This window comes from Bufo bufo, chromosome 6, assembly GCF_905171765.1.
Source record: "Bufo bufo chromosome 6, aBufBuf1.1, whole genome shotgun sequence".
NCBI lineage: Eukaryota > Metazoa > Chordata > Amphibia > Anura > Bufonidae > Bufo > Bufo bufo.
In genome coordinates, this window is record NC_053394.1 from 381,995,628 (window position 1) to 382,016,225 (window position 20,598).

Below are 20,598 nucleotides of genomic sequence, written 5' to 3' on the forward strand. Positions count from 1 at the left end.
TAAAGTCCTGACAGCCATGGTAAGTGTAGCGGGGAGCAGGGGAGCAGCATACTTACCGTCCGTGCGGCTCCCCGGGCGCTCCAGAGTGACGTCAGGGCGCCCCAAGCGCATGGATCACGTGATCACATGGATCACGTCATCCATGCGCATGGGGCGCTCTGACGTCATTCTGGAGCGCCCGGGGAGCCGCACGGACTGTAAGTATACCGCTCCCCCGCTCCCCGCTACTACTATGGCAACCAGGACTTTAATAGCGTCCTGGGTGCCATAGTAACACTGAAAGCATTTGGAAGACGGTTCCGTCTTCAAATGCTTTCAGTACACTTGCGTTGTTACGGATCCGGCAGGCACCTCCGGCAACGGAAGTGCATGCCGGATCCCAACAACGCAAGTGTGAAAGAGGCCTTATCTGTTGACAAAACCTAATTTTGACGATACAAACATTTCAACTTTGTAACGATGCATAAGATAAAGCGGTCTCTACGCAAGTGAGTAACAATGTATGAGTAATAAGCTCTATCCCTTAAAGTGACATGTGGGTGATAAATAAAGAGAAGAGAAAAAAAGGGAGGGGTAGGTGGGGGGGGGGGAGGGGGAAGGGGGGTATAAATTAGTGACTTAGTAGGTAGATGTCTTGTACCTAGAGTGATCAAAGCATTAGAGAGCAATACGGGGAAGGCACCACGAGTTACAAAACGTTGGCTCTGTTCTTCCACAGTTGCTATACTTCTACAAATTGATCATGTGCTCTGGAAATCCAACTGGATAGTTCTTCGTATTGACAAATCAGATCTACTTTCTTAACCCATTCCTGTATTGCAGGAGGATTCTTGTCTAGCCAGTGTAGTACGATCGATGATCTAGCAGTTGCGAGTAGCTGCGTGATTAAATCTCTTTTAGAGGGTTTGAATGTTTTGTTGGGTCTTGCTAAAACCTATCATATCTAGGGAAATCTTGATCTCCCGACTAGGGACTTTGCGTATGAAGCCTTGAATCTCATTCCAAAAGGGACGAATCTCCGGGCAGTCCCACCATATATGTGACAATGAGCTCACTCCAACCCCACACCTCCAGCAGCTTGGAGATGACAGCAATCCCCTGTTGTGCAGGAACTCCGGGGTTTTGTACAGCGGGATAATAGTTTATAGTGACTTTCCTGCATGCATATACATGATGAAAAGCCATGGGAGGCGGGTAGTATACTCTTCACCTCACCATCTGACAGCGATATGTCCAGCTCTCTCTCCCACTCCGTCAAGAAGCAGGGTCTGTCTGTCTCAACTTGGCTCCTCAGAAGTGTATAAATAGCAGAAATTTTCCTATGCTTTAGGATTGGAGAAGTAATTATTTTTTTAAAGGGGGACAACGAAGTCCCCACTACGTATTTTTTAAAAGCGCTTTGGCAGATCGAGGTAAAGTGTGCCCGACATAGAGCCAATAAGGCCGGGTGTCTAAGGCGCGGAGGAAGAGCTTTCTGAGATGGGAATTGGTGATTATGAAAAAACTCTAAAGAAGTCTCTGAGAAACAATCCCAGAGTTCTTGATAGGTATCTGGTGGAGATCCCATGAGGACCGGGAGGAGAGTAGCTGGGAGCACAGGGGAAGGGTTTTGAAATAGATCAGTGTGGATCTTTGCCCCTGTTTCCCACAGGGCCCGCAAAAGTGGGTCACTTGTTCCTGTAGTCTGTGAAGGGCTCCGGGGGAGCCACAAGCGTTGGAGGAATGAGGGACCCTCCGAGAATGCCGCTAATTTGGCAACATCCTGTTGCCTCCTCAAGGCTGCTAGTTCAAGCCATGTATTTAGTTACTCTGCTTAATAATACAAACGGGTGTCAGGTAATCCTAGACCTCCCCTCTCTACTTCTAATGAGCAAGTGGTGGGGTAGTCTGGGGATCTTTTTGCTCCACAAGAATCTCGAGAAGGCCCGTTTAATTTCTGAGAAGACAGTATTAGGAAGCAAAATTGGGACCATCTGAAGTGTATAAAGGATTGTGGGAAAGACATATGCTTTTAATACATTTTTCCGACCCCATCCATGATAGGAGGGGGATATCATACTTCCTCAGGAGTTCTCTAACTTTCTCCAACAAGGGGATATAATTCACCTTATACATGTCCCAAAGGTAACTTGGTATCTGGATACCCAAGTATGTCAGCGGGCCTCTTGATAACGGAAAGGGGGAGGAAGCCTTTAGTTTCGTTAGACCCTCCCTAGATAGTGTAACAGTTTAGTTTAGCAGTTCAGATTTAGTGGTATTAACCTTAAAGTCAGACATGGTACCGAAGTGTCGTGCCCTGCTCAGGTTATGTGCAGAGGTCTGCCAGGTTAGCAGCACGTGTGTAGTTTTTTGTTTGTTTTGGGTTTGGAGTTGAGCTGTATCCGCCTCCCTTCAGGTGCACTGGGTGGGGTCGTTTGTGTGAGTTTAAATTCCACCCCTTCCCAGTGTCCTGTGCGGGTTATAGCTTCTATCTTGCTCTGTGAAAAGGTGGATTTGCTGTTTCTGCTCTGCTACAAGATAAGTTGGTTTTGGTTTCCTTTTTGTGTTCTGACGTTAGCAAGACACGTTTGTGTTAGCGAGACACCTGCCTCCTCCAGGACCTGAGGAAGCAGGCTGCCTCTTTCCCCCTTTCCACCATCTCAGGGACTTTAGGGAATCTTCAGCCTTAGGCACGGGGGAACGTTGATTCCCACCTTTAGGGTCTTAACGTGGGCACAGAAGTCCAGGGAGAGCTGGTAGGGAATTGTCAGGAGGTGACCTTTATCCCCAGCTTCTGGCCTAGACGCTTGTTTTGAGTTTTTCTGTGTGTTTATTGTATCTTGTATCCTACCCACCGTGACATTATAACCCGCCAATACCTAGACTGCCATTTCTCAGCTGCTTTGAGATGGAGTCAATTTAAGCGTTAGTTGATCGCATGCAGGGATTATCCCTAGAGGTTGCTGATCTGCGTAATTCTGTCACATGGTGTCAGAATGCTCTGGCATCAGGTGCTATAGGAGGAAGTCAAATTTATGGGGAGCCTAGAGTCGCTCTCCCTGATAGATTTTCAGGGGGTGTGGATGACTTTATCCGCTTTAGAGAATCATGCAAGCTGTATTTTCAGCTGAGACCGTCTTCATCTATTGATGAGAGTCAGAGTGTAGGGATAATCATATCCTTGCTTAAAGCGAACCTTTCACCTGGATTTCACTTAATAAACTATCAAAAGTACCTTATAGATCATCCTCATTGTGTTAGCACACGGTCTTGTCCCGCTTTTCTGTCATGTATATGCATGGAAAAATAGCTTTATAAAGTACTCCTCTCCAGCTCCACAAGTCACGGTAGAAGTCAAGGGGGTAGCCCTTCCCTCACTCCAGGCTGTAACTCCCCTGCCCTAACCCCGCCTCTATGCAGTCTAATTGACACCCGGCTCAGTCGCCGGGACCGCGCTTGTACAGGCGGCGCATGCGCCGTCGGACTCAAGCGCGATCCTGTAACTGAATCGCTCATGCGCTGTCCCCGATGCCTGCCTGTCTTCTCTTCCTCACGCGCGATTCAGTTATAGGATCGCGCTTGAGTCCGACGGCGCATGCGCCGCCTGTACAAGCGCGGTCCCAGCGACTGAGCGGGACAAGACCGTGTGCTAACACGATGAGGATGATCTATAAGGTACTTTTGATAGTTTATTAAGTGAAATCCAGGTGAAAGGTTCACTTTAAAGGGGACGCGCAGTCCTGGGCCTTTTCTCTGCCAACCGGTTCTCTGGCCCTCCGGTCGGTGGATGAATTTTTTAAAGCCTTGGGATTAATTTATGATGACCCAGATCGGGTCTCAATGGCGGAATCTAAGTTGTGTAATTTATTACAAGGTGAACATACTGCTGAGGCGTACTGCGTTGAGTTTAGGAGATGGGCTTCGGAGTCTGAGTGGAATGACCCCGCGCTACGTAGTCAGTTTTGTCAGGGGTTGTCTGAGAGATTGAAAGATGCCCTCGATTTTCATGAGTATCCGGACACGTTGGAGAATGCTATGTCTTTAGCAGTACGGTTAGATAGACGCATTAGAGAGAGGTGTAAGGTTCCTTCCGCACGAGGGATCCCTTCTGTGAGTGGTTTCGTATCACCAGTTCCCCAGGGTAATATGACATGTAATTCTGGGGTAGGGGAGGAACCCATGCAGCTGGGTCAGGTGTCTTTCCGTTCTGGTAATAGGAACTTTAGGAGGTTCCATAAGCTATGTTATTACTGTGGAGAAAGTGGTCATTTTGTTTATGCTTATCCTTTTGTTAAACCGCAAGTTGATGATAAAGAACCACAAAGAGGTTTACATAAAGAAAAAAAAAAAAACATCCCTGACTCTTGGTAGTGTCGGAACAAGCAGGTATGTAATCTCTCTGCAATACTCGTTTTCTCCTTCCAGCTATGGTGGCGCTAGACAGTATTCATTGACTGTGGTGCTGGGGTAAACCTTATTGATTTTCTTTTTCTTCAGAATCTGGGCTTAAGTACTTGCACTTTAGAAAGAGAGATTCCGGTTTTCGCAATTGATTCTTCCTCTCTTTCTCAAAGGAGTCTCGCTCATATTGCTCTTTGTATTCATTTAAGGGTGGGTGATACGCATGTTGAGATCATTTCTTGTTTTGTCATGAAGGACCTGCCCGCTCCTATGGTCTTAGGTTTACCGTGGTTGATAAAATATAACCCTACTATAGATTGGCAGGCAAGGCAGCTCATTGGTTGGAGTGAATTTTGTTTGAACAATTGTCTTAGTGCATCTATCTCAGGGGTGTCTGCTACGGTTCTACCTCAGTATCTCTCAGATTTTGCGGATGTCTTTTCGGAGGGTGGGGCTCAGGAGTTGCCTCCCCATCGTGAATATGATTTTTTGTTTAATCTCATCCCAGGGGCTAAGTTGCCAAAGTCTCGGCTATACAATCTTTCTCAACCTGAAAGAGGTCATGCGGAAGTATATTGCCGAGAGTTTGGCAAAGGGTCATATTAGGCCATCTAAGTCTCCGGTCGCAGTTGGTTTATTCTTTGTAAAGAAAAAGAATAGTTCGCTTAGACCTTGTTTGGATTTCCGGGAATTGAACCGCATTACGGTCCGTGATCCGTATCCCCTTCCTTTGATTTCTGACCTTTTTAATCAAATTGTTGGAGACAAGGTGTTCTCCAAGTTAGATTTAAGAGGAGCCTACAATCTGATCAGAATCAAGGAGGGGGGTGAGTGGAAAACTGCCTTCAACACTCACGAGGGTCATTTCGAGAATCTGGTTATGCCTTTTGGGTTAACTAAAGCTCCAGCTGTGTTTCACCGATTTGTCAATGACATTTTCCATCATTTGGTGGGAAGGTTCATTGTAATTTACTTGGATGACATACTAATTTACTCTCCTGATCTGAAGACCCATCAGGATCATGTGAGACAGGTTTTGTCAATCCTTCGGTAGAATAAATTATATGCTAAATTGAAGAAATGTGCGTTTTCTGTTCAGGAGCTTCAGTTTCTGGGATATCTGCTTTCTGACTCTGGTTTTCGTATGGACCTCGAAAAGGTCCGGGCGGTTCTGGAATGGGACCGACCGGAGAATCAGAAAGCTTTGATGCGGTTTTTGGGGTTTACCAATCATTATAGAAAATTTATCTTTAACTACTCTATCATTGTAAAAACATTGACCGATATGACTAGGAAAGGCGTCGACTTCTCTGTCTGGTTGGATGAGGCATTGCGGGCCTTTTCGGCTATTAAGGAATGTTTTGCGTCTGTTCCCATTCTTATGCAGCCCGATGTGTCTCAGCCATTCGTGGTGGAGGTGGATGCAGCCGAGGTGGGGGTTGGAGCAGTGTTGTCGCAGGGTTCATCTCCTGGCAAATGGCGTCCGTGTGCTTTTTTTTCCAAGAAGCTCTCGGTTGCCGAGAGGAATTATGATGTAGAAGATAGGGAATTGCTGGCCATCAAATTGGCCTTTGAGGAATGGCGCCACTGGTTGGAGGGGGTGTCTCATCCCGTTACGGTATATACTGATCATAAGAATTTGGCTTACCTGCAATCCGCCAAGCATTCGAATCCTAGATGGTCACTGTTCTTTACTAGGTTCAATTTTGTGGTTACTTTTCGCCCGGGGATTAAAAACGTCAAGGCAGATGCATTGTCTCGTAGTTTTCCTGGGGGAAGTGATTCGTAGGATCCTTTTCCGATTTTGGCTGATGGGGTGGTGCTCTCCGCTCTGTACCCCGAGTTGGAGATGGAGGTGTTGGGAGCCCAGGAGGGGGCTCCTGATTCTTGTCCCCCAGGGAGGTTATTTGTTCCTGCTGGACTGCGATACAAGGTATTCAAGGAACATCACGATACTGTCCTGGCTGGACATCCGGGTGGCAAGTCCACCTTTGATCTTATTTCTCGGAGGTTTTGGTGGCCCGGGTTACGTAAGAGTGTTGAGGATTACGTAGCAGCTTGTGAAACCTGTGCACGGTCAAAGGTTGCTCACACTCGACCTTCTGGTTCACTTCTTCCTTTGTTTATTCCATCTCGTCCTTGGACACACTTGTCTATGGATTTTATTACTGATCTGCCGAGTTCCTCTGGGAAAACTGTGATTTTGGTGGTTGTGGACAGTTTTAGTAAAATGGCTCACTTTGTATCGTTAGCTAGTCTGCCCAATGCTAAGACTCTTGCTCAAGTTTTTGTTGATAACTTTGTGAAATTACATGGTATTCCCTCGGATGTGGTTTCTGATAGGGGCACGCAGTTTGTTTCCAGGTTTTGGATGGCGTTCTGCTCTCGTCTTGGTGTTCAACTTTTGTTCTCTTCGGCTTTTCATCCGCAGTTGAATGGGCAGACAGAGCGTACTAACCAAAACCTGGAGACCTACTTGAGGTGTTTTGTGGCTAAGAACCAGGAGGACTGGTCCTCATTCTTATCTCTAGCAGAGTTTGCTTTGAATAACCGTAGGCAGGAGTCCACGGGTAAGTCACCATTTTTTGGCGCATACGGTTTTCATCCTCAGTTTGGTACCTTTTCTGGGACTGGTTCCTCTGGGATGCCAGAGGAGAGATTTTCTTCTACCTTGTCTTCTATCTGGCGGAGGATCCAAGTTAATTTGGAGAAGATGGGCGAGAGGTAAAAGCAAATGGCTGACAGGGGAAGGGTTACTGGTCCGGACCTGTGTGTGGGTGATCTGGTGTGGTTATCTACTAAAAATATTAAACTGAGAGTACCATCTTGGAAACTGGGTCCAAGATTTATTGGACCATACAAAATATCTGCGGTTGTCAATACAGTGGCGTTTCGTCTAGATCTTCCGCAGATCTGGAGCATCCATGATGTGTTCCACAGGTCTTTACTGAAGAAATATGTGAAACCGGTGGAACCATCGCCATTGCCTCCTCCCCCTGTTCTGGTTGATGGCAATTTAGAGTTCGAGATCTCTAGGGTTCTCGACTCACGTGTTCTTCGGAGTTCCCTTCAGTACCTGGTACACTGGAGGGGACACGGCCCCGAGGAGAGAAGAGGATGTGGGTTCCGGCTGTGGATGTTAGTGTCAGCCGACTGGTGAGGGCCTTTCTCAGGGCCCACACGGATAAAGTTGGGTGGGGTGTCCGGAGGTCATCCGTAGAAGGGGGGGGGGGGGTACTGTCATGCCCTGCTCAGGTTATGTGCGGAGGTCTGGCAGGTTAGCAGCACGTGTGTAGTTTTTTGTTTGTTTTGGAGTTGAGCTGTAGCCGCCTCCCTTCAGGTGCACTGGGTGGGGTTGTTTGTGTGAGTTTAAATGACGCCACTTCCCAGTGTCCTGTGCAGGTTATAGCTTCTGTCTTGCTCTGTGGAAAGGTGGATTTTCTGTTTCTGCTCTTCTACAAGATAAGTTGGTTTTGGTTTCCTTTTTGTGTTCTGTCTAGGCTGTTAGCGAGACACCTGCCTCCTCCAGGACCTGAGGAAGCAGGCTGCCTCTTTCCCCCTTTCCACCATCTCAGGGACTTTAGGGAATCTTCAGCCTTAAGCACGGGGGCATGTTGATTCTCACCTTTAGGGTCTTAACGTGGGCACAGAAGTCCAGGGAGAGCTGGTAGGGAATTGTCAGGAGGTGACGTTTATCCCCAGCTTCTGGCCTAGACGCTTGTTTTGAGTTTTTCTGTGTGTTTATTGTAGCTTGTATCCTACCAACCATGACACGAAGGCCTCAAGCTCGTTGTGGAAAGCTAGCATTCCCTCTTCAGGATTGGTGATCAGAAACAAAAGATCATCAGCAAACGCTGTCTACTTAAGATCTCGTTCTCCATAATGGATCCCTTGAATCATTGGGTCCTGGCGAGTGGATTGGATTAATGTCTCTGCCACCAAGATAAAGAGGGTGGGGAAAGGGGGAAACCCTGTCTCGTGCCATTGGTTATCTCAAAAGTGGGCGATAATGACCCATTTACACGTAAATTGGCATGAGGCTTGTCATATAGCGAGAAAACTGCTTGAATGAATGCTTCAGGGATGTTAAATTTGCAGAGTGTAGATCTCATAAAAGCCCAGTTCACCCTGTCGAATGCTTTTTCAGCATCGACACTTAGAAGCACCAAGGGGATGTTCCTGGTGTGGGCCATATGTATGGAATGGAAGACTCTATGTGCGTTGTCTCTCCCCTCCCTTCCTTTTACAAAGCCGGATTGTTCACACCCTATGAGTGACGGCAGTACAGTGCTTAACCGCTGGGACAGAATTTTTGGCCAAAGTCAATATTCAGTATTGAGATTGGCCTATAGCTGCCGGAGCTCAGAGCATCCTTCCCCTTCTTAGGAATAAGTATGACACATGATTCAAGCGTTTGTCTAGGAAAAGTGTCGCCTTGCATCAGTTTGTTACATACCGCCTTGAGGTGGGGTAATAATTCTGCTTGGAATTTTTTATAGTATATTAACGGGTACCCATCTGGACCCGGGCTCTTCCCTGGTGCAAAACTAAGAATGGTAGATTGAACTTCTTCCTGTGTTATTGGTCTAGTCAGATAATGTCCCATCTCTGTTGAGAGCGGGGGAAGGTTCAGTGACTCCAGAAACAGGCGTCAGGTCAGTTCTGTTGCCAAGTCCCGAGCTCCCTCCTGCCCTATTTAAATTGTATAGCTCAGAATAATATTCCTGTAAAGCTTTAGCAATTGATGGGGTATATGATTTAAGAGAACCATTTTTGACCCTAATATTAGGTATAAAGGATGTTTGTTTAGCTTTTTTCAGCAATGAAGTCATCATCTTAGAACCTTTATTCCTGTGGGCGTAGATTTTATGCTGGAAATAGAGAAGATGTTTTGCTGCATTCTGGGAGAGAAGCTTTTTCAGCTCCGATCTCAGGGATGTTAGGTCGTCCCGCACTCTCAGAGAAGCGGATCTTTTATGAAGTCTTTCCATTGTTGCTATTTTTGCCAGTAGGGAATCAATGGCTTTTTGTTTCTCCCTTTTCACTTTAGCGTCTAGTGCAATGAAGCTCCCCCTCACCACTGCTGTTACGGTGGGGAGTGGGGGAAACCCCCCATCGTACAATGTAAAAGGGATGAGGGTGTAGGAGCTAGGCCAGGCTGCCAAGAAAAGGGAGCTGGTCACCTCCTAAAGCTTCCCTAAATCTGGCCCTGTTATCCTAACTGTATGAGCCGACCCTTAAGGTAGGAGGGCCCATACGCTGGAACCTCAGAGCCCTAAAATCCCTGAGGTTAGGAGACAGGGAAAAGAGACAACCAGGTTCATCCAAGACACGGATGAACCAGAGTCTCTACAGGCCTAGCAACAAAGGGAAAGCACCCCCAGTGGAATGACAGGCAAATAACCAGTGGCCAGAAACAACTGCACCAAAACAACAGTAAACCTGGTCACTTACCTACCGCAGCTGCTGGAAGACACCAACAAAGAACACACCAGAAGTTAACTGGAACCCAAACAGACGCACAGCAATCCAAACTCCATACAGGTGCAGTACGTACTGACACATGGGAACCAGCACTCCAGCAAGTGCACCACCTGGCAAATGGTTCACCCCTCCGGGAAACCAACCCCCTTCCGGAAGAATCAACATACCGGGTGACGTATAGCATACATGCAGGGATTAACACCAACAAGAGCCCAGACATGTAACAACCAACAAAACGCTACACACACCCAGAACATAAACCCACACCACACATACAACAAGTGAGGGTAAAGGTACATGGAGGGTACACAAGGGAGGACAATTTATGTTCCATAAGGTGGCCCTCAAGGACTGCGCAGAAACACCCAGGCAAGGAGCAAAGCTCCAACACCAAGCAAGACTGTAGTACAACTGCCCCCAGCCAGAAAGCCACAGGATTATATCAAGCTTGCGGCCACACCCAGGTAACACCTTAATCCCCACTAGCAAGAAGATTAACCCCATGCTCACCAAACAGCAGGGAGGCACACCTTAAAGGGTAAGTGCATATGCAAACCGCAAACTACACGTTGCCCCTGGCAACCAGTCTGCACGGCAACCGCGTCACGGTCCAACATCAATAAGACCGTGACAACTGCTTTTTGCGCTTCCCATACAATGGGATATTTGCAGTCTGTCATAGTATTAATAGCGAAGTAGTAGGAAATAACCTCTCTGATTCCCTCACAATGACTAAGATTATGTAGCAGGGACTCGTTCAATCTCTATGTCCAATTTTCGCGTGTAAGGGAGGCCAGGGTCAGAGAGACTGTACAGGGGGCGTGGTCCAAGATCGTTATGGAACCAATTTTAGCCCTCTTACAAGTTTGGAGAAGGGGAGCAGAGAGCAAGACATAATCCAGCCTTTGATAGGAGGTGTGGGGAATGGAATAGAAGGAGTAATCCCTTGTAGTGGGATTAAAGAGGACCTTTCACTAGAATAGAAAATCTAAACTAAGTATACAGACATGGAGAGCGGCGCCCAGGGATCTCCCTGCACTTACTGTTATACCTGGCGCCGCTCCGTTCTCCCGGTATAGCCTCCGGTATCTTCATATGTTAGGCTCCACCCAGTGGAACCTGCCGGCGTCTCCTTCTTCCAGGCAGTAGCGCTGGCCAATCGCAGCGCTCAGCTCATAGCCTGAGAGAAAAAAAACCCTCTCAGGCTATGAGCTGAGCGCTGCGATTGGCCAGCGCTACAGCATGGGAGAAAGAGACGACGGCAGGTTCCACTGGGTGGAGCCTAACATATGAAGATACCGGAGGTTATACCGGGAGAACGGAACGGCGCCCAGGTATAACAGTAAGTGCAGGGAGATCCCTGGGCGCCGCTCTCCATGTCTGTATGCTTAGTTTAGATTTTTTATTCTAGTGAAAGGGCCTCTTTAAGGTGACGCCAGACATCAATGAGATTCAAGGCTTGCAGTTTAATATGAAGTTTACCTAGATGTCTTTGTGAGATATGAGATCTGCCTGTTGAAGAGTCTGCTAGGGGACCAAGGACTAGGTTAAGATCTGTACCCAATATCACTGGGCCCTCCGCAAATGCCTTCAGAGTGTCTGGGGCTTTGAATAGCCAGGAGGCTGTGGAGGTATTAGGGGCATAAAAATTGGCTAGGGTGATTTTGTTGGGAGGCTATTTCTCCTTTGAGAAGCAGGAGTCTGCCTTCCACGTCCCCAAGCTATTGATGTAGATTAAAGGGTACCAAGTGGTGAAAACCTATGGACACCCCTTTGGAAGCAGATGAGGGGTGGCAGCTGTGATACCATCTCTTTAAAGGATATAAAGGGACATTCGGGATTTTCCCTGGTTTAAAATGTGTTTCCTGTAGGAAAATTATCTGCGATTTAAGGTTACGTAACAAGATAGCGAGTTGACCCCGTTTGTTGGGGGAATTCATACCTTTAACATTTAAGGTAGTAATCGAAATGTCAGCCATTCAAGCTTAGACTGAGTACCCACACACGATAGAATCTGGGTTTTTAGGGGGGTTTGGTTGAGCACCCGGATGAAGAATTAAGTGGTAAATAATGAAGCTAAGGGATACAAGATTAGGAGGGTGGTGGGATGGGGATTGGACAGGGGGTAGGACCAAGAGGGGGAAAGGCTTATGGTTTAGGGAAAGAGAGCAGGAAGTCTCTCTTTAGTTTACTGCAGAAGTAGGAGAGCTTAGACGAAACACTGGTCCCCCTCTACGTTGTCTTAACTAGACAGCCCTGGGAATATCCACAGGCTGCTCACCCCACCGTGATCAGATGTATTAATCGCTAAATCTTGTATAGTGTTCAGAGGAGAGGGCAAATGTGATCAGGGGTGAAGGTTTTATAGAATTGCCTAGCATAAGATCCCTGCACCTCCACCCACTCCATAACAAAAATAAAACAGGAAGTGAACTTGCAAACCGGACATAACATGGAGGTCTAACATGACAACATGACCTATTAGGGAGCTATATCTTCTAGAGAGTCCTCGCCGGGTGCCTCCGGTTGTCATAGGAGATCCCTACTTGGTCGTTTGAAGGGCTATTAATCCGAAGGCACCCAACACGGATCCGCAGCAAGAAAACACATTTGAGGCACACACCAACCAGCGCGTTTCACATTTTTTTGTTCCAGTTAGTAGGACTGAGGCTATAATGACTTAGGTATACATGAGAAATAAAGCATGCAGCAAAGATCCAATATCATGACCTTAAAACAGAGAACCTAAAAAACATAGGCCATGAGACCCGAGTGCCACGATTAACTATTGTCGCGGACTTCTAGCTCACACGGCGGAGTTTCAATAGCCCCAAGGGCGACGGCGTGACTGGGGTCCAGGACCACCTAGTACAACAAGGTATGCTGACAGATCACACAGTCAGTCATGGCCTGCAAACCCCAGTTCACCCTAATTCCCACCCGCATGCAATCACAGACTTTCCATCAGCCCCATCTGATCTCAACAACTCTGCGAGCCGGTCTTCTGGAAAGTCAGGTAGGATGTTGTTCTCGTACAGCCTGTGATCTGGATGGCGCAGACCACGTGACTCGGTCTTTCTGAGGGCTTTGGCACCGGCCTCAGTGCCCTGTGTATACGCTCTATTATTGATTGAGCTCTCTCCTGGCCTAGGAGGTTTGCAAATATTTCCATTGCAACTTTATGGAGTGCTTCTGCGGCCCAACTTTCGGGAAGTCCCTTTATTCGGATGTTTCGCCGCCTATTCTCCTGGTCCTCTATCATAGTGAGGGCTCTGTTTATTTCCTCCGTGTGCGTCGCTAGTCGGTCAGCCATTGCAGCTGAATGCATCATACAATCCGCAGAAGTGGATTCTAGTGTCTCCACACTGTTGCCCATGTGGGAGAGCTCTGGATTTAATAACTGACAGTTCTGCCAGGACAGGCTTGAGAGGTTGTTCTAAGTCTCTGGTCAAGAAGGATCTGGAGATGTTTGTGCTCCCCAGCTCCTCTCCGCCTGCGTCCTGGCTGTTGTCTGTGTCTTGTGGCACTTTATGCAGACCCGTCGCCATCTTGGAACCAGCTCCGGGCTGCTGATTGTCTCTCTTGGTGATAAATCTTTGCATAACCCGCTGGTTTTTTCAGGTGTTTTGGGGATTCAGTCGGGTCCAGACCCCTATCTCGCCTGTATTTCACCATTTTGGAGTCCTGTCGCACGCTAAATAGTGGGTTTTAGCGCTTGGGAGCAGAGGAGCTACCGACTCACGCTGCCATCTGCTTCAGCGGCTCTATTATATATTTTGACACTTTTAAAATATATTTTGGCATGTGTGACATTTACACATCACTGTAACTGGGGCATCCAAATGTGACGAGTAAAGCTTCTGCACCACAACGGCCCTGCCTGGCAAGGTAGAAACCACTATGTGCACAAAACAAGCAATCACCGACAGAATATATTAAAGGGGTATTCCCATCTTAACAATCATATCTCACACTGTCCCTTATGTAAAGTTGATGAAAAATGCAAATACCCATAGTTTTCTTTTTTGCGCCATGTTCCTTATTTTCCTCCGTTGTTCCCTGGCTTGTTTATAATTGGTTTCCATGGGATATGGCCACCTGTGCCATCCTGCAGTGATGGCCGGGCTTGCGCTTCAGTGATAAACCTGGCTATATTCTCAGGAGCGTGCCTGGTAGGATCATGTGCAGTAGCTCCCAGCCACCTCTCTGCATCTACTTCAGTAGGACGGCACTGGGACATGTTCAGCAGCAGTTTTTGAGCTCTGCTTGGCAGTTAGGTAAAAGAAATAAGAACAGTGGAGCCCTTGTCAGGGCTGTCAGTGTGCTTTGATGTTATTACACTGTTAGGGTCCATCAGACATCCATAGGTGTTTTGCGGATCTACAAATTGCGGATCCACAAAACACTGCCGGCACCCCAATAAAAATGCCTATTCTTGTCTGCTATTGCGGACAAGAATAAGGCATGTTCTATTTTTTTTGGAGCCGCGGACCGGAAATGCGGACAGCACGCTGTGTGTTGAAAATTGAATGGGTCCGCCCCCGTTTCACATAATTCCGGAATGGATCTGGACCCATTCATACGGACATGTGAATGGACCCTTATCTGTATGTAAACAGATTTCAGTGTGCACAGAGCAGTGGAAGGGAAGCTTATACAAGGGCAATAGCAGGGGGAAGGGAGCCTTTGACATCCAGCTCTCCGCACTGGGTTTCTACTTCAGTGCTCACCAGGCAGCTGACATACTAGTGATATATGTACAGCTGCTGGGCCATGTACCTGGACGTGAGCAAGCAGTGTTAGGCAGCAGGCAAAGGATGATCTGGGGAGAATGAGAGCTCAGACAGTGTAGTGTTATATGGATGTGAAAGATCCCCTGTGCTTCAGAAGTGTAAGGTATGACTACTGTCTATATACTATATATACTCAGCACCTCACTCAGTTTCTCCCTGTTTAGTCCCTGCTCACTTTACTATATGGCAGCATCAGGAACACACATCCAGGGCTCTGCATATCATCATGTGATAACATAGCTCTGCCCACATAACAAGCACAGTAGGGCAAGCAGGAGCAGAAAGGCAGTTGAAGATAATGCTAAAGTGGGTGATGGGAATACACCTTTAAGGGGCAGCATCCATAACCATCCATAGAAACAGGAAAGGATTATTATCCCCCTCTCTCCATCCGAGGTATCCTGTAAGATCCGATTAAAAACCCAAACAAAACTGTAACTGCGCCCATGGAGCTCATGGAACAGCCTGAATATTAGAGATCCTCCAGGTAAAACATATCATCTCCGTATCACCATACAATAATAGGAATGAGAATAAACATAGGAAACAAAATGATCCAAAATTCTATATATCCAATAAAAATATTTTATATCAAGTCTTCAATTATAAAACTTAAACAATCCAAAGCTGGTGGGACATACAAAGAAGAAAATAACCAAGGATTCACCCTCTGGTAAATTCATGTGAGATGAGTGAACCACATGACTTCTACAAATACAGGGGTGACGGGGACCACACTTGTTGGATTTATCTACAGGTGCATTTTGGTCAGGGCGTGCAGATTAAGATGGTATTCCTTTAGAAGGGCGAGTAATGGCTTCTATGTAATGAGGCAATCTTAGCCTGGGTCACTTGTTGGGAGAACTTGCACATTACTGATAAAACCCAGTAAGAGCTGACGGTTTCTTGACCAGCTCATATTTGATGTTTTTAATGTTAAAAATACCTATAAAAGGTAGAACAGACCTGGGCTAGAATAGTTAGATAGTTATCATTTTATATCAGGCCCTATAGTTTTTTATTTTATTTCCTGTCACGAAACATTTTTGTTTAGAGGGGGGATATATATATATATATATATATATATACACACACACACACACACACACACACACACACATACACAGTATAAACTTTCACTTTAACTGGATCTGTCCTTTGATGACTGGTATTCATTCAATACAGGAGACAACACGTGTTTGGGGAGCTCTCACAGAGGTCCCAATCATCATTCCAAGACCTCGGCCACCTCTGGTAACTTAAAGCAAGGTTCTGTTTTATCTCCCTGTAAAAAGGAGTGTCTGACGGAATAAAGTCAGTTAGCGACACTGACTACCATGAAAACACATAAGGGTGGTCACTAAAGGGTTAAGCATGGAGATAGTTTTTCTCTGTGATTTTTTTGATGTGTAACAAGAGCTGATTTCTGGTTAAAACATTTCCCACATTCTGAGCATGAAAATGGTTTCTCTCCTGTGTGATTTCTCTGATGTACAACAAGATCTTGTTTATACTTAAAACATTTCCCACATTCTGAGCATAAAAATGGCTTCTCTCCTGTGTGAATTATCTGATGTACAACAAGATGTGATTTACTGTTAAAACATTTTCCACATTCTGAGCATGAAAATGGCTTCTCTCCTGTGTGAATTCTCTGATGTATAATGAGAGCTGCTTTATGCTTAAAACATTTCCCACATTCTGAGCATGAAAATGGTTTCTCTCCTGTGTGAACTCTCTGATGTACAACAAGATCTTGTTTATACTTAAAACATTTTCCACATTCTGAGCATGAAAATGGCTTCTCTCCTCTGTGAATTATCTGATGTACAACAAGATGTGATTTATTGTTAAAACATTTCCCACATTCTGAGCATGAAAATGGCTTCTCTCCTGTGTGAATTCTCTGATGTATAATAACAGCTGATTTATGCCTAAAACATTTCCTACATTCTGAGCATGAAAATGGCTTCTCTCCTGTGTGAATTATCTGATGTGTAACAAGATTTGATTTCCTGTTAAAACATTTTCCACATTCTGAACATGAAAATGGCTTCTCCCCGGTGTGAACTCTATGATGTCTATCAAGAGCTGATTTATACTTAAAACATTTTCCACATTCTGAGCATGAAAATGGCTTCCCTCTTAAGTGAGCTGTATGATGTTTAACATCTTTTCTGTGACTTTTATTCTGTGTTACAGTCTGTGATGAATCAGAAGATCGGACCAGTTTAAAAGGATCAAATAAATTTTTGCTGTGATTGGTTGAAGATATATCTTGGATATTAGCATGCTCTTCATATATATCTTGTATTATACCACGATCATCTACTTCAAAATCTGAAGATACCAGATGTTTCTCTAAGTTCCTGGTACAGTCATCTGCCAAGAACAAAATGCATTTTATTATTGATGAATAATATACCAAAATATTCTATTGAAATTTTATTACATTTCAGAATAAAAAAAAAAACACAGAAAGGTATGGCACAAAATACAAGAATTAACTGACTAAAATATCACCATTTAATAGTAGACCGAGAGGCATAACTAGGCCAGGTTGGCCCCCACCTTGAGCAACTTCCCTGCAACCTCCACCCAATCAGTCATTTTAAATGCATGTAAATAAAACATTTCCTAGCGCTGGACAAGAGGAGCGGAATGTCCCCTTAGTGCCCCACACCATAGTTATCTCCCCTAAGCGTCCCTTTCAAAGTACAATTCCCGTTTAGTGCCCTCAGGAGAATGCCCCCTTGATGTCTCCAAACAGTAGTTATGCCCCCTTAGTGCCTCCACACAATAGTTATGCCCCCTTAGTGTCCCATTCTACAGTAGTTATGCCCTCTTAGTGTCCCCCGTATAGTAGTAGGGCTTCTGTACTATGAATAAAATTAATAAAGTACTACCGAGCACATCATGCTCTTCCCAGAAGCAGACATGACGTGATGACGTCATCTCTCCTGCTGAGCTGATGAGAGCGCACAGGCCGGGGGATTATCTCAGGTCTGTGCGCTCTCCTACTCAGCCCAGCAGGGACAATGGCATCACTGTATCACACCTGCTGCTGGGGAAAGTGCAGGCCGGGGAATGAGACCTGGGCTATAATGGATGACAGATACAGCAGCTGGACTTGGAGGGAGTGAGGGAGGAGAGTGGAATGGACAGTAGGAAGCACAGTCCTGTCACTCTCACAAACTGGATGGCACGCTCCATAAAATCTTCCTTTTTTTCGTGGATTAATATTAAGTGCCTGCGATTCATATATAAACACCATCCAATGATAATGAAAATTCTATCACTACAGATGAACTATTTCTTGAAATTAATTTCAGGTGTAATTCTGATGAATCAATCAGAAGAGTCAATTAGGGAATGTTAAATAATATGTGATCCAGTATTACTTGGTATTTAATGTAAAAGATGTATTATACTGCACACTGACACCATTTATACTGATACAAAAGGGCGATGGAAGGTCCCACCAGATACCAACGGCCATCTGACCAATGATTGCGCATAAAATCTGTCAGATAATCTGTTGGTGTAAATACACCTTTAGATATAAACAGCAGATCTTGATGATTTGCTTCCCAAATGTATTCAGCGTGGCAGAACATTCCTCCGACAATCATTAACCCCTTAGTGAGCAGACTGTTTTGGGCCTTACTGACCTTCCACTGAAGTGTTTTTCTTCCTTTTCATCACCGCGTTTCAAGAGCTATAAGTTTTGTATTTTTCCGTATATATAGCTTTATAAGGGCTTGTTTCTTTGTAGTTGTTGTTTTTAATGGCGCCATTTTGGGGTACACATAACTTTCTGATTAACTTTTATTAAATCTTTCTAGGAGGGAGATGGGAAAAACAGCAATACTGCCACTGCATTTTTACGTTATAAATTTGATGGCGTTAATTTTTTGGTATAAATAACATATCTTTATTCTGTGGGTCATTACGATTACAGTGATACCAAATACATGTCATTGTTTTTAACGTTTCACTACTTTTTTGTAATAAACCCCCCTTTTTTTTTTTAAAGAAAAAATGTTTTTGCATTGCCGCTTCCCAAGACCTATAACTTTTTAATTTTTATTTCTATGGAGTTGTGGGAGGGCTTGATTTTTGCAGGACGTCTTTTATTTTTCATTGGTATCATTTTGGATTAACTAGAGCTCTTTGATCGCTTGTTATTACGTTTTTTCTGTGGCAACTAAGAATAAATGAGCAATTCTGTATTTATTTTTTTTTTTTATGGCGTTCACTGTAGGGGATAATTTATGTGATATTTATTTAGTCCGGGTCATTATGGATGTGGCAATACCAAACATATTGGGGGGATTTTTCTTTACAATTTTTTTGGGAATTTTTTATTTTTAGGGGACTATAACAGCTTTTTGATGGTTTTTAAAATGCAATACATTATTCCTATAGTGCATTGCATTTTAATGTCAGTGCTATTCTGACATTGACCAGCCTGCTGAAAATTACTCAAGGCTAGTCTGGGGCCTACACGAGACCCCAGCCAACCTACACACACATTGGCACCCCACGATCGCATTTACGGAGTGCCGATGGGAGACAGAGGGAGTCCGCTCTCTCTGTCAGCACTTTACATGCAGCAGGCGCCATTGCCCGCAGCATGTAAAGTGTTAAACAGCCCAGATCGGCACTCCTGCCAGTCCGGGCTGGGAGAGCCGGGCCCCCGCTTCCTGCAGTGTTTACATTGGGCCGCCGTAAGAAAGCAGCGGCCCAGCCTAAGGCCCCTTAGTGACCGCCATAAAAAGGCGTATGGGTGGTCACTAAGGAGTTAATAACCCTATTGATAGCATGTTAAGGCGTGTAGGTGAATTTATTTATGCACGTGTAAGAAATACAGATTAATACTGATTTTTAAGAATTTTTAGGAAAATACCGTCAGCCATATATTGCATTGGTATCCTGTTCTCAGCAACTTCCTGGTAATTAGAGCCTATACTTGTCCTCTCAAAGCCAGTGTGAGCGAGCACTGTCTATCTGGACAACGGGCCATTAGCATATCAAAGGTACTGTAGTTGTCAGTTATCTAAAGAATGGCCGACAATTGTCTAGTAGGTGGTACATGGCTAGTGGGGCAGGAAAATACCAACAGGAACCACCAAAAAGATGTGTCCAAGCCATATTCTAGGGGGGAGGGGAGAGGAGAGGAAGACCTGGAGGGGCCAGAGCAAAGACGGGGACTGGAGAGACATGAGAAGACCTCTGTATAGTAACTACACTGTACTGTAGAGGGATAGGAATTTGTGGTTTAGTTACCAAATGGTCTTGGGAGTAACTTTACTATTATCAGTAATTATAAGTAATTGTTATTGTGTACAAGTTTCTCCGTATGTGATACTTATTTTTGTTCCTTTATACTTTCATATATACTCATCAATAATAATAATAATAATAATAATAATAATTGCAATATCATTATTCCCACATTGCACAATATATCTATTTTTTTTATTTGTATAAGCAGAATCTTAGAGACCTCTCTGCTTTACTTAGTGGTCACTACTCACCTGGGCGGTTATCTGTAGGAATCTCCTCTGTACTTTGCTCATCACCCCTCACATATGTCTCTGTAGGATTAATATTGTTCAGATCTTCACCCGGATTCACAAGCTGTGAAACAAATATTGTAGAAGTCATCAGACGGTTGGAGAAGTCGTGTGGAAGGTTTTATATTACCTCAAAAGACGACCAAAAATGACCGGACAGCAGGAGTTATCTGACCCAAATATCTGCAGGTCTCCTGTATAAATACAATCTGATTGCTTCGTTATTCCAACCAGTTTGCAATGCAGGCAGAGTAGCCCTTATATTCCATCCCTAACATTACATTGTGTGTATATAACATTACATTGTTTGTGCACATGTTACCCTTGCTGGCCGTCCCAGGGCTGTGAAGCCGGTAAGCCAA

At 45.1% G+C, this 20,598-nt stretch overlaps 1 protein-coding gene and 1 pseudogene across 1 annotated transcript; one reads left to right on the plus strand and one right to left on the minus strand.

Annotated features, from left to right (window-relative positions):
• Positions 1-20,598, plus strand: part of LOC121003519 — an 869,303-nt pseudogene that overhangs the window by 103,168 nt on the left and 745,537 nt on the right.
• LOC121005746 (gastrula zinc finger protein XlCGF17.1-like) lies at positions 12,646-20,210 on the minus strand (the record flags this gene model as incomplete). Its single annotated transcript, XM_040438515.1, has 4 exons — positions 12,646-12,729; positions 16,153-16,400; positions 16,485-17,039; positions 20,198-20,210. Coding segments are annotated over 4 exons (900 nt in total), but the record flags the coding sequence as incomplete, so codon positions are not given.